The sequence below is a fragment of the Octopus sinensis genome, linkage group LG7 (assembly GCF_006345805.1).
Source record: "Octopus sinensis linkage group LG7, ASM634580v1, whole genome shotgun sequence".
NCBI classification, from domain to species: Eukaryota; Metazoa; Mollusca; class Cephalopoda; order Octopoda; family Octopodidae; genus Octopus; species Octopus sinensis.
Genome location: NC_043003.1, coordinates 27,871,816 through 27,887,816, shown reverse-complemented (window position 1 = coordinate 27,887,816; position 16,001 = coordinate 27,871,816). Strand labels below are relative to the sequence as shown.

At 37.6% G+C, this 16,001-nt stretch overlaps 1 protein-coding gene across 1 annotated transcript in view; it reads right to left on the bottom strand.

The window, feature by feature from the left end:
- Window positions 1-13,730, bottom strand: part of LOC115213906 (arginine--tRNA ligase, cytoplasmic) — a 242,583-nt gene extending 228,853 nt beyond the window's left edge. The window contains exon 1 of the mRNA XM_029782885.2: window positions 13,571-13,730. Within this exon, the coding sequence (XP_029638745.1) occupies window positions 13,571-13,618 (48 nt within the window). The 5' untranslated portion in view covers window positions 13,619-13,730. The remainder of the gene's footprint in view (window positions 1-13,570) is intronic.
- Between the last annotated feature and the right edge of the window lie 2,271 nt (window positions 13,731-16,001).

Here is a 16,001-nt window from a genome sequence, read left to right as displayed (position 1 = left end):
TGGCACAAAGCCACCACCCACTCAGTTGAAGGTCTCGTCTTCCAGTTACTTAATCAGTGCTAGTGCTCCATAAAAAGCACCCAGTAACACTCTGGAAAGTGGTTGGCATTAAGAAGGGCATCTGGCCACAGAAGCAATGCCAAAACTGACAGCAAAGCCTGGCGTAGCCCTTTGGCTTGCCAGCTCCTGCCAAACCATCCAACCCATACTAGCATAGAAAATGGACATTAAGTGATGACGATGTACCACATTCCTACCAACTGTTTACAACATAGGCATATGGCTACAATTTTGAGAGGGGAGGCGGGGGGGGGGTAGTTGATATCGTCAACTCTGGTAATTGATTGGTATTTATTTTCAACCTCAAAAAAGATGAAAGGCAAAGTTGATTGCAATGTGGTTTGAATCCAGAACATTCAGACACTCTTAACTTGCTACATTCCTAAGAATGATCTCTTAATTTCCACCGTTTATTTAGGAATGGTTAAGAATACAAATGCAAAGTTTTTTTTTTTTTCAGTTAAGAAGTGTCAACCATCCTAATCAGTCTACTACTTAATACTGAACCAAGGAAGCCTCTACAGAGTCTTTCATCCAGGTAGAAGTAGCAGCGAAATCTCCAAATCACATTGACCATCTTAAACACTTTAGATATCAACCATCCTTTCTTCTGGACTTTCCATATCAATTTTTATACTAATTTATGTTCTATACCCTAGCTTCATATAATGGCAAAGTAATTTTAATAAATTCCTTCATCATCCGCAGCAGCAGCAGCAACATCCATTTTTCATACTGGTATGGTTTCAACCCGGGAGCCACACCGGGTTCCATAGTCTGCTTTGGAATGGTTTCTACAGCTGGATGCCTACCTAACACCAGCCACTTTACAGAGTGTACTGGGTGCTTTTTACATAGCACCATTATTCCCAAAATTAATTGAAACAAATACTGAGTATTTCAATGGAAATATGGTAGTGAGAGAGTTAAGAAAAGGAAGGACAGCCACCCATCCTAAACTCCTCTCTTCACACCCTTCTATGCACTTCGAGTGTAGACTAATAGCTCATCACCACCACCCCTAATTACTCTCACCCACCCTTTTATAATAAGAGGTAACCATGTATCTCCTCTACAGCAAGAAACCTGTCCCTCTTCTTTCATACTTTAAGCATTGAACAGCTCTCTCCCACTCAATCAAGGGAACTGTTTTGCCTTGCAAGTTACATGGAAACCTCACAAGTATTGGTGCCATGAGAAAAGCACCAAGCACACTCTGTAATGTAGATGATACTAGAGATGACACATCTAGCTATAGAAACCATGCCAAAGCAGACACTTCACCTCATCAAATCCTGTCGAATCATCCAGATAAAGCCAGCATAGAAAACAGGCATTAACACTTTAGCATTTAGATTTTTCTCTCAAATGTAAAGCTTGGTTATTCACATTGTTTTAAGTTAATCATGCATTATCTTGTAGCTTTGAGAGTTCAATAATGTGATTATTGCATTTATAGAATAGCATTGCAAGTTAGATGTGAGAGATCAGACCTGGCTGGCTTGAACATCAAACAGACAAAATATTTGAGCCAGATATGGCCAGTATAAATACTAGAGAAGCTTTCTGTGATTGCCATAGGATCCTACGAATTGCACTTCAGATATTATATATATATATATATATACATATATATGAGGGAGTACCCAAAAGAAACTGGAATTTTGCAATGTTATTTTATTCACTTAGTTTTACATGTTCACACTTATCGCCTTCAAAGTATTCTACATTTAAAACAATGCATCAGTCCAGATGCATTTTCCACTGTTTGAAGCAGTGCTGGAACTCTTGCAAAGTGATGCTTTTTAACACCTCCATTATTTTTTCTTCACCTCTTCCACATCTGCAAATTCCATAGCACCAGCTTTCATCACCAATGATGACCTACAAAAAAAAGGTCCAGATCAACTTCCAACTGTTCTTTCAGTTCACAACACACATTCAGTTGTGACTGCTTCGATCTTTCATGAGGAAGTGAGGGCACAAATTTTACTGCAGCTCTTTTCATTCACAATTCCTTGGCAATACCTTTCATTCAAAATTCGTTGGCAGGAGCTCCAGGAGACACCAGTCATATCAGCAAGTTCATCAATTGTCCAGTGACAGTCCTCCAAGATCAGTTCATGAATTTTTATGTTTTCATTTGTTTGGGAGGTCAATGGTCGCTCCAAACAAGGTTGACCTTCAAGCAACTAGTGACCATTCCTAAAGTGTGGAAACCACTTGTAAATTTGTATTTTGCTTATGGCAGCATCCTTGTAAACTGTTTGAGGCATGACAACTGTCTTGGCTGCCATTTTCCTTGGCAGAAAACAGAATTTCATGAAAGTTCACTGTTCCTTCGTTTCAGCCATCGCAAAAATCGACAAACAGGGAAGAAGCACTGCAAAACAAAGATGCACCATGTGGCAGTACAACATCTCCCAACGATGCTGGTCAGCAGACCGATGCCTGAGGGCTGCATCGAAAGGCTTCTATCAGCAGAAGCCCAAAACTACAGGCTTGTCCTATCTCCAGTTACGTTTGGGCACCCCCTCATACATACTGTAAATTTATATCATCAGTTTACATAAAAAGTGCTTTAGATGTTCAATGAACAATGCAATTTTCTTGCCTGGTTTTCACAGTGAAATGAGCATTTTGTTTGTGTAAGGTGATATATAGATGTCACAGATAACATTTTCAACCTTCACCCTTCTACTTCATAAACTCATTTTAACCAAGCAGAAAAGAAAAGGAAATTAAAGAAAGCTTCTAACATTCCTGAGTGCTTTCCTCTGAGGACGGGCCTTTGTGCCTGGAATATAAAGGTTATTGTAAAACTTTGTGCATTGTCAGAGGCTTTCTTTATTTTCCTTTTCTTTTCTACTTCTGTACTACAATGCATCAAGCAAACTGCAACACTTGACCATTTTGTCATTGACCACCTGAGATTACCTCTGGTCTTATAACAAAAACTATCACTTTTAAAGTGATTCAATTCAAAATCTTCCATCAGCACAGAAAGGACCAGTGATAAGATAAATAAGGCCAGCACTTGGTATGATGACAAAAAATACCAAAGTGTCATGTTTGTCAATGCTACCCCTGGCGGTGAACTAGCATACTTTTTTAGAAAAACATTAAGTAAGGCTAATCTACAAATTAAAGTAGTAGAGAGGCCTGGTGCCCCATTAAAATCCCTGATTTGCAATACCTATCCCTTCAATAAGTCCTCCTGTACAGAGTACAGTTGTGTTGTATGTGGGAGGAACCAACAGGTTAACTGTAAGGTTAGGAATGTAGTGTATAGATCAGGATGTAGTGAGGGACTGTGTAGAAACATGACAACTACCTACATTGGGCAGACTGCACACAGCAGGGGAGAGCGTACAGGTGAATATTGACGAGAGCTCAAAGAAAGAAAAAGCTCATCAGTGCTCTACCAATATGCACAGGCAGAACATAGAGGCTTGATTAATAGCATAGAGGTAATGGTATTATCAACACATAGAACTGACACAACACTTAGACAGATCACAGAAGCAATACACATAGCAGTAGACAGACCGAGCCTCAATAGAAAACACCAATGGAACAGTAACACCCACCACCACACTACACCACATGACTAAAGACAGAAGGGATGAGAAGAGAGAGGACAAACAAAAAACAAAACAAAATCGTAAATAACACAGAAATATACAGGGTAATACACACACAATAGGCATATATGCACTTACTTGTAATACTTATGAGAAAGAGATATAGATGTATAAAAAAAAAATATCATCATCATCATCGTTAAACGTCCGTTTTCCATGCTAGCATGGGTTGGATAAAATAAATAAATTTATATAAAGGTCATGGATACATACAATATACAAAGCGAACCCATACACACACACACAAGAAATTTCAAAGATGGCCATAACAATGTCAACAACATGATAAACAATGACAGCAGTAGGGGCAATAACAACAACAACTACCACGATGGTAACACTGTGGGTGAACACACAAACACAGACGAATACAGGAACTGTACCATATTTTGGGGTCTTAGAACAGCAGCAGCACAATGGGGTGAGAGGATGGAGTTGCTGAGGGGAAGGTGACACTGCAGCTAAAAACTATGAAACACACACATACACGAACACGCATGCATGTACGCACACACACACATGCACAAAAATGGACACAAACACATGCACAGATAAGGATACACACCTTAGAAGAACAGAATGGAGTAAGTGGAGCAAGAACACACATGAAAAAGAAAAGTGTCACCGAAGAGGTCACAGATGTGTGACGAAAGATTTCCAGAAAACAGACATGAGTTATAATAATAAAATAAGAACAGTAATAAATGAATGAAGAAAAAATAAATATTGTACGTGTTTATCTGGCAAAAAAAATAACAATGACCATCCCAAAATACAATATCAGTTTCAACACATTATTTCACATCACAAACCTTACAGCGCAAATTGATAACCATATACATACATCCCCCGTATATAATGATTTTCAGGTTAAAGTAATCTGAAACAAATAAACCCAAAACTAAGCGGTCTTCAAGTTTCTTCACCCAATTCTCATGATTACATGGAAAAAGTAGATATCTCATATCTACTTACATGTCAAGTTTCATATATATATATATATATCATCATCATTGTTTAACGTCCGTTTTCCATGCTAGCACGGGTTGGACGGTTCTGGGAAGCCAGGAGGCTGCACCAGACTCCAGTCTGATCTGACAGTGTTTCTACAGCTGGATGCCCTTCCTAATGACAACCACTCCGTGAGTGTAGTGGGTGCTTTTTACGTGCCAGGGGAGGCTGGCAGTAGCCACAATCGGTTGGTGCTTTTCACGTACCACCGGCATAGAAGCCAGTCAAGGCGGCGCTGGCATCGGCCATATGTATATATATATATATATGTATGTAAGTATGTGTGTGTGTGTTTGTACAATAGATCCATTTATTTCAGTTAGCGACTTATTTACAAATATACCAACACTAGTGCCACTGAGGGTAATATTCTCTTGGATCACACAAAAGCCCTTTTCAGAGTTATTTGAATTGTTATTATCTCGTATCTGATTAGCCTGTTATTATGTAATATGCATCGCAATTTTAGTATACATACCTCATTAGTATTTCCTCCTAAGTTCGATGTACTCTGGGAATGCATTAAAGCCCTTTACGGGGATACTTTATTTGAATTCTTACTATCAGGTAACTAATTTCATGTTATTACATAACTAACTTCACAATTTGGGTATTCATAACTTATTGGGGATTCCTAAAAACAAGATCCTGTGTAAGACAGTTTGGTATTCTCTGGAAATGCACAAAAACGTTTTAAGGGCTACATTTTTTGCACTGTCGTTATTGGATTAGCGAAACAATTATGAGAACGGAACCAAGGGATAAGCCCCACTTTCCCAGGAAGTACTGGGTAAGTCAGCTAGTATATATATATATATATCTGTACTAGCAGTATCGCCCGGCGTTGCTCGGGTTTGTTTCGACCCGCTGGAATTGTAATTTTGAAAAGTAAATTTCAATTTGAACAAAGTCTTAATTAAGCAATTACGGCAGCTTAGCAATGGCTTCAATACAGGCGTGACATCTGTATCTCAATTGTTCAAAACCCTTTGAATTTTTTCGCACGTGATGATATCATAGTGAAAACTTTCAATTACGCGCGCTTAGAAGTACGCTCGCAAATTAATACTACCAAAATTTTGAAGTTCGCGCTCCGCTTGTGTGTGTGTGTGTGCGTGCGCGTGCTTTAGGTGTACGTAGGTATGTGTTTTTGTGTGTGTGTGTCACTGAAGCCATACATACATATATACATACATAACCTCTCTCTCTCTTTTCTCTCTCAGTCACTCACTACAAAAAGTGAATAAAAAAAGTTCAGTTATTTCTGTCTTTCACTCTGTCTGTCTCTTTACACACACTAACAAAAGCACTTCACTTACACACCACACTTTCTGTGTCGCACAACCCATCAAACACACCACACACACACACTCACACACGCACACATGTACATCAATGCTTTCGGAGTGAAATGTTAAAATATTGAGTTTTCTCGAATTTTGTCTTAATTGGGGGTGAAATTGAAGAAATATATTATGGCATGACCGAATGGAGTACTTTGAAAAATCTTAGGTAAACTCTAATTGAAGAAATTGTGTGAGGAGTAAATCGTTATGTATTTATTTGTTTCTGTTTGCTGTGTTTTTTTATTTTTTGAGTAGTGGTTTAAATACTTTCAGTTTAGTCTTCCTCAAATCACTCTGTCGCTATTTACTTTCATTTTATTCGTTGCACACTGTGTGTGTGCGTGTGCGTGTGGTGTAAACCACATTAAGAAAAGCATTTGACATACACACCAGAATGTGAGTTTTCTGTAAATTTTGCTTAATTGGAGTTTAAATTTTAAAAACTGGACCTGGCATGACCCGATGCATTCTACTCTTAAAAATGCTAGGTAAATTGTAATTGAAGAAATCCTATATTGTAGATTTCTATAAGTTATAAAGGGAGGCAGATAAAATCTGCCTTTTATAATAAGAGATGTATGTATGGGTCAACTTGACATCCACATCTTATACAAACACCCAAAAGACTCAACACTCAGACAAATACGGGAGTATGTCCTTATAAATGAAACTTCCCCAATACTAAAGAGGAAATATAGATAGTAGATATCATACCTCCATGCCCACAGTTTACACAGGTAGAGTAGAATAGTTAGTGGGCTGTTATGTAGATAGATGTATGTATGTGTATGGGTGTGTGTATGTGTGTGTAAGCATATGGATATGAAAATAAACAGATCTACAGACAGATAGGTACATAGGTTATATGAACAGACAAGCACACATATGTAAATGAAATGGAGACTGAAACACATGACCATATATACATACACACTTTGCTCCACACAAGGACATATATGGAGACACATATCCACACATATAGAGATGCACAGCCATACATACAAACATAATACAAAGTTGCAAAATACACACACACACACAGACATGCACACACAAGGAGACAGAGGTGCATATATATATACAAACACATGCTCACACACACATATATAAACAATACAGAAACACGGACATGAAAGCACAAATATGCAGAATACACACATACAGATGCACACACATACATATGCATACACACATGCAAACATACACACGTGTATGCATGCATACATAGGCACACACACACACTGACCCAGACACATGCGCACAAACAAACAAAAAGGAACGCAGTATAAATAGCGGACAGAGTCAAGACTATTGAAAAGGTTGCAAGATGCAACGAAAATTTTAGGAAAATAAGAAATAAGAAATAAGTGGAAATTTTACCGGTGAGTGTGTTAAATTATAAAGCAGGAAAAGAAAATGACTCTCCCCAGACACAACAGAATATGCTTCAACACACAAATTCACATAAAGAATCTTGCAAACCAAATCCAAAAACGAAATATATATATATATAGGCCCTTATCACCAAAAAGGTAGGAGCTATATATAACTTAGATTGGTTTCAGCCATCATCAGCCCAGGTCATGACTAACTCAATAGTACCACCTATATATATAGAGGGGGGGGGGGGTGCTGAGTTCGCCTTTCTGCTTACTATAATTTTGGTCTTTGCTACATTTACTCTAAGGCCCTTTGATTCTAACCCTTGCTTCCACACCGGAAATTTCTTTTCTAGTTCTGGTAGTGATTCTGCTATGAGAGCCAGGTCATCAGCATAGAGGAGCTCCCAGGAGCAACCTGTTTTGAATTCCTCTGTTATTGCCTGGAGGACTATGATGAATAAAAGGAGACAGAGGGCTGAGCCTTGGTGTACACCTACTTCTACCCGGAATTCTTCACTATATTCGTTGCCAATCCTAACCTTGCTGACAGCCTCTCTGTATAGGGCCTGTACAGCCCTTATTAGCCATTCGTCAATCTCCAGTTTCCGCATCGACCACCAGATAAGGGATCGGGGGACCCTGTCAAAGGCTTTCTCCAAATCCACAAAAGCTATGTAGAGGGGTTTATCTTTAGCTAGGTACTTCTCCTGCAGTTGTCGGATCAGGAATATAGCATCAGTGGTGCTTCTACCTGGCACAAAACCGAACTGCATCTCATCTAAGCAAGTTCTCTCCCTAATGAGATGGGTTATGACCCTCTCTGTGACCTTCATCACCTGATCCAACAGTTTAATACCCCTGTAATTATTTCTATCTAGATCATCACCCTTACCCTTGTAGCAGTTGACTATGGTGCTGTTACGCCAGTCATTGGGTATGACTCCATTATGAACTACCTGGTTTACAATGCGGGTGACTAGACCATAGCCCACATAACCAGCTGTTTTAAGCATCTCAGCAGTGATTCTTGATGGGCCGGGGGCTTTACCTGGTTTCATACCCTTAATTGCCTTAACTACAAGGGAGCTGTCTATTCGGATAGCTGGTCCCTCTACTGGGTCAACATTTGGCAGGCTCTCCTCCTCCCATTCATTCTCCACATTCAGCAGTCTTTCATAATGGCTTCTCCAAGCCTCTTTCTTTTCACCAACATTAAAAGCAAGTGCCCCATCATCCATGCGGGCCTCATTTCTCTCCTGTAACATCACTATTTTCTCTCACACACAGTCTAGCAATCCGAAATACCTCAGTTCTTTGGTCCTCACGTTGCTGGACATTGGCAAACTTCTTCTTTTCTGCTACATCTTTGGCTATGTATACCTGCCGCCCAGCCTCCCTTTTGGCTACCTGGTACAGTTCCCTGCTACCCCCATCCCTCCAGGCTTTCCAGGCCTGTTTCTTTGCACTAATGGCTTTGTCTACTGCACTATTCCACCACCACATAACTCTAGGTCTGGAAGGGACTTTGCACCATCCACAGACTTGGTCTGTGGCACTCAGCAAGCTGTCCCGTAGGAATTTCCTACAAAATACAAAGTTATATCTTGAGATCGCTAGTGACAAAAACACTCAAAATATATAACAGACTGGAATTGTAGTGCTCCAAATGAGCTATATTCCACTTATTAATCTGAGGGGAGGCAATGTGAGCAGCAACTGAAGGAACATTACAAAATCCACAGGAAGATCAAACACATACATATATTCATTTATATCTACATAACAGATATAAAGTCTGGCGTTTAAAAATATATAAATATATAAGAATCAGTGTTGCATATATAACACATTGAATTTACGCTTAAAATCATAAAACATTTGGTAAAAATTTGTTACATTAAAAATTTGGGGTAATAAAACATACAATGACATATTAAAATTCCAGAATAAATATACAAAAATACGAAACATATCAAATATTTGAAATTGACACTCCCCTCATCAGGATGTTTTTTACACACAACAAATAATACATCAGGATGTTTTTTACACACAATAGATAATACATCATGTATTATTATATTTTTACATGTCAAACTTTATATCTGTTATGTAGTTATAAATGAATATATGTATGTGTTTGATCTTTCTGTGGATTTTGTAATATTCCTTTAGTTGCTGCTCACACTGCCTCCCCTCGGATTAATAAGTATATATATATATTATATATATATACATACATACACACATATATATGGTTTCCAGCATTTTTTAAGTGAATGCATGTTGGAACAGATTTTGCTATATTTCAGGAGGGTCATTACACCAATAATAAGCACAAACCCCAATTCAATTTCATTTCTTCATTATGTGTCACTTGAGTAGCTATTTAACCAACTAATTAAAAGAATGTTTGATAAATCATTCAGTTAATCAATCAATCAGTTGTGTCTACCAATAGTCCTTTCATCACTATTCACGACTTCTTCAATGACATGCCCTCTCTTCTTAAATTGATTAATTAGTTGAATGATCAATGACGCAATCAATTAGTTGATTAAGTAGCTAACTAATAGACAAATAAGAAAGAAATAGGTGCAAGAGTGGCTGTGTGGTAAGAAGTTGGCTTCCCAACCACATAGTTCCAGGTTTAGCCCTATTGCATGGTACCTTGGACAAGTGCCTTCTACTACAGCCTTGTGAGTAGATTTAACAGACAGAAACTGAAAGAAGCTCATTGTGTGTGTGTGTGTGCATGCGTGTCTTTGTGTCCATGTTGCCCACCACCACTTGGCAACTGGTGCTGGATTGTAACTTAGCAATTGAGCAAAACAAGACCAATAAAGTGCCAGGTTTAAAAACAAAAATAAGTATGATTCAACCAAAAGGTCTTCAAGATGGTGCCCTAGCATGGCCACAGTCTAATGACTAAAACAGTTAAAAGATAAATGAAATTGAACCTGGAACCTGTGCATATGATTATTAGTGACATAATAACCTCCTGAGATATATATATATATATATATATATATACAATATATGGAATTAACAGATAAATTCATTTGATTCTTTCCAATATTATTTGAATTAACATTTTGATACTATATTTAGTTGGAATATACTGAGTTTACTTCAATTAATTTTGAAAGTAAAGACGTAAAATAACTTTGCCATTATTAATGAAGTCTTTGAAAGATAAATTAACATGAAATTTGTATCATAAAAACCATAGGCAGTTTTGGGTACACTGGTGGTATCAAAAGGGTTAACATGCAAAATATTTTTATCATACTGTTTCAGGGTATTTTGTTAGTGGCTCTATTCTTCCTTTGCAACTGCTGCTTATTGTTTCTGAAATTTGAATAAAATTTATCTCTTATCAGACATCATCATCATCATCATTTAATATCCGCTTTCCATGCTAGCATGGGTTGGACGATTTGACTGAGGACTGGCGAACCAGATGGCTGCACCAGGCTCCAATCTTGATCTGGCAGAGTTTCTACAGCTCGATGCCCTTCCTAGCGCCAACCACTCCAGGAGTGTAGTGGATGCTTTTACGTGCCACTTGCACGAGGGCCAGTCAGGCGGTACTGGCAACAGCCATGCTCAAATGGTGTTTTTTACGTGCCACCTGCACAGGAGCCAGTCCAGTGACACTGGCAACGACCTCGCTCAAATGTTTTTTGATGAAGTGTCAGATAGAAAAATTAATTAATATTTTCAAAACTTGCTTCTCTTTGCTTTCAGTCAAGGTACCAAAGTTGCTTCAGATGTTGTGCAGTGTATGGAGAACCTGCTATTACTGAAAAAAATGCATAAAAATGGTTTTGGGAGAAGCTACTGTTATTGAAAAAAATGCACAAAAATGGTTTTTCAAGAAGTTACTATTATTGAAAGAAATGCACAAAAACGGCTTTTCAAGAAGCAGCTAGAATTGAAAGAACTGCACAAAAATGTTTTTTGAAGATGCATCTATTATTAAAAGAACTGCACAAAGATAGGTTTGGGAGAAGCAGACATTACTGAAGGAACTGTAGAAAATGGGTTTTAGGAGAAGCAACTACTACTGAAAGAGCTGCACAAAAATGATTTTTGGAGAAGCAGCTATTATAGAAAAAAGTGCATGGAAATGGTTTTCCAGGTTCAAGGAGAAATTCAGCATTGCAAATTCTCCATGTTCTAGCCAACCTGTTCAGTTTGATGAAGATAAATTAATCGAGTTCACTAATGAAGACCCTTGCCAGTCCACTAGGGTTTTGGCCCAGCAAAGGGAATGTTCTCATGATACTATCACCCATCCCTTTCACTTGATGGATAAGATTCAAAAACTCAGTATATGGGTGCCACATGCTAAGAATAAAAGAAAACTCCAGTGCTCATCTGTGGCTCACTCAATACCAGTTCAATCAGACACAAACAGATTTCTTTACTGTATCTGCCGTACCAATGAAAAATCTCCCTTGATTTTGCCTACAGATTCCTTTGTAATCGTAATCTACACCGTTTGAAAGGTATTTGCATAAAATTTCATTAAAAAATACCCATTTTCCTGAAAGTTATGAGGGGGAAAATGTCAGGTCGTGTGAATTGTCCGAAACTCCTCTCCTCAAACACCCGGAATCAATTTTTTCCAGCAAATCTTTACATACATTCAGTCAACAAGATCTAAGTAATTATTTGTTGAAACGTTCGTTAAAAAGTATCCATTTTTCTGGAAGTTATGAGGAAACAAAGTTAGGGGAGATACATCTGTAGTTATGTCAGTTTGTTATAAAAGACACCCTTCTGTATAACATATGTGCGATAATGTTTACACATAGACGTTAAAGAAAGGCAGCATTTGGACCTTATAAAAGGTGATAGAATTTATTATTAACTTAAGAAGAATCCCCTATGCAGCCGATCACGCTCCAAGAAATAACAGTCAAATCTTCCTCAACTTACACCCTATTCACTTATAAAAGGAAACATATTAAGCACTGTAAGGTGGTTCAAGAAACACAAGAAAATGAAATGATCAGAGCAGGAACGACTTTGGTTATAGGACAGCTGAATTACGAGTGACTCAGGGCTCAACAAGAAAATTTACTTAGTGGATATTAAATAAACCTATGGTATATAGATCCTTGTTTTATATACATATATTTGATGCGAATTTTGGCAAAAAGCCAGCAAATTTACGGTAGATGTTTAGTTAATTACATCGACTCCAGTGCTCTACTGCTACTTATTTTATCGGTCTCGAAAAGATGAAAAGCATGAACGTGTTCTGAAAGTAGTATAACTACAAGGAAGAATACGATAACACTGGAGTTTAATCATCTTCTATTCGTATCTAGGATGCATCACAAAAATAAATCACTTCCAATACCAAGAAGAATGAAAAGCAAAATTTTGCGAATTTTTTATATATATATATATATATTCGGATTTCTATTTTAAAACATCAAATATTACGATTTTGCAAGTTCGCCTTGGCAGGATTTGAACCCGGAAAGTAAATTGGTGGTTAACTAAATACAGCGAAGCATATTTTTTTTTTATTCTACTCTCCAATGATTTAAATCACTCTTATCGTTCTGCAAAAATATAAGATCCTATATCTGTCAGAAAAGATTACTTCTATTCTTACACGAAAACCAGAAAATCTCTGCGAAGAACGTGTCAACAGAACCGGCGAAAAACAAAAAGGATGCAAAAAAAAAAGTCTACGATATTTCGTTTCGTTTCGTTTCGACATACATGTAGGAAATAGAATAAAGGTTCAAAACTGAAGGTAAATATCGCCAAACGTTTTAATTATGTCCATATGAATAAATAATTCGTAAATATATTTCAATTGCTTCCTTATTATATTTTAACAATGATTTTGCATTAATATTTATTTTCTTATAACAACACAAGTAAACGATTATAAACAAAGTTAAAAGAAACATTCTAAGATGCGGAATTAAATTTGTAAACGAAACGATAAGGTTGTATAAGTAAAACTAATCATTAATGGAAAGGGGATATATTTGTTTTAGAAAGATACATAAAGTAAATGATGATGCTTTAAAATAGGTAGATAAATATATGAATGACTAAGATGACTGAATTAAAGGAGAAAACTGTTGTTATTTACCGCCTGTTGAGCACAAATCTTCAGAGAATCAATGTTAACATCTGCCATGTTGAATGAGAGAAAAATGAGCACATGGGTTTTGTCACAACGAGGCTCTAACAAACAACAAACACATGAATGTGTATGTGTATGTGTGTGTGTATATATATATGTGTGTGTGTGTGTGTGTGTATATAAATATATATATTTATATATATATATATATTTATATATATATATTTATTTTATAGAAGGAGCTTCTACAGGACTAGAACTGTTTCATTCAAATGAAATCATCAGGAAGCTTGCTGTCAAAATGAGTTCTGGTATTTATACATTTAGGCAGATTTAATGGGGTGGTGGTGGGGGACGTTTTTTGGGTAAGCAGGGCACAAACTGTCGTTCTTAGGGGAGTGGTCAAAAGAATCAGTGATAAAGTAAATAAATGAATAAATAGAATAATTGAATAGAGTTTTAGGTAAGTTAGAAGACTATTGCTTTTAGTCAGTTTGTTGTTGTTGTTATTAAGTGGAGGGAAGAAGTAGATAAATATACATGAAAGAACATACAAAATAAATATACATACAAACCCACATACATACACATGCGAATATCCATACATATACATATACATATACATATGTGGGTTTGTATGTATATTCATTTTATATGTTCTTTCATGTATATTTATCTACTTCTTCCCTCCACTTAATAACAACAACAACAAACTGACTAAAAGCAATAGTCTTCTAATTTACCTAAAACTCTATTCAATTATTCTATTTATTCATTTATTTACTTTATCACTGATTCTTTTGACCACTCCCCTAAGAACGACAGTTTGTGCCCTGCTTACCCAAAAAACGTCCCCCACCACCACCCCATTAAATCTGCCTAAATGTATAAATACCTGAACTCATTTTGACAGCAAGCTTCCTGACGATTTCATTTGAATGAAACAGTTCTAGTCCTGTAGAAGCTCCTTCTATAAAATAAATTTACTCTGCTAGCATGGGTTGGACAGTTCGACCGGGGATCTGGGAAGCCAGAAGGCTGCACCAGGCACAGTCTGATCTGGCAGTGTTTCTACAACTGGATGCCCTTCCTAATGACAACCACTCCGTGAGTGTAGTGGGTGCTTTTTACGTGCCACCGGCACAAGTGCCAGGCGAGGCTGGTAATGGCCACGATCGGATTGGTGCATTTTACGTGCCACCGGCACGGAAGCCAGTCGAGGCGGCGCTGGCATCGGCCACGTTTAGATGGTGCTTTTTATGTGCCACCGGCACAGGCATCACAACTGCAGTCTCCATTGATTTTGATGTTGGTGTACTTGACTCAATGGATTTCCTCAAGCACAGGGTCGAAATGGTGGTTCTTCACTTGCCACCTGCACAGGAGTCAGTCCAGCGGACCTGGCAACTGCCGGGTGCCAGTCATAGGATTGGTTCAATTTCGATTCCGATTTCACTTGCCCCAACAGGTCTTCGCAAGCAGAGTTTAGTGTCCAATGAAGGGAGGTTGGCATGGGTGCCTGTCATCGGATGAGGTTCAATTTCGACTTGCTTGCCTCAACAGGTCTTCGTGTGTCCAAGGGATGAAAGGCATGCATAAGTGGGCTGAATATACATATATACATACATATATATACATTTATACATACATATATATATATATATATACATATATATACATACATACATATATTTATAAAAATATATATATATACACACATATATATATACATATATACAAACATATATACATATACACACATATATGTATGTGTGTATATATATGTATATATATAGATGCATATATATGTGTATGTATATATATATATCACGTGATCACGTGACCGACCAGACCATCAGATGTTGCTACACATCGCTGGTCACAATGCGTTCGCATTATTTTAGCCTTCGAACGACGCCACCCCGCTGGCTAATCGAGCAGGCCAACAGAAGAAAGAGAGAAAGAGTGATGAAAGAGTACAGCAGGGATCACCACCCACTGCCGGAGCCTCGTGGAGCTTTTAGGTATTTTCGCTCAAGAAACACACACAACGCCCGGTCTGGGAATCGAAACCGCGATCCTACGACTGCGAGTCCGCTGCCCTAACCACTGGGCCATTGCGCCTCCACACACACACACACACACACACACACACACACACACACACACACACATATATATATATATATATATATATATATATATATATACCGGAGTAAACACATAAATGTGAAACAAGGTGGAAAAAAGAGTACTCAAATACCAGTGGTAGAGTAATATGCTTTATTTTAAGCAGCAGAAAATTCAACAAAATCTGTTACTCTGAGTTTCTCGTTACCGTTCATCAGACAGTTTTTTCTAGCAAAAACTGTCTGATGAACGGCAACGAGAAACTCAGAGTAACAGATTTTGTTGAATTTTCTGCTGCTTAAAATAA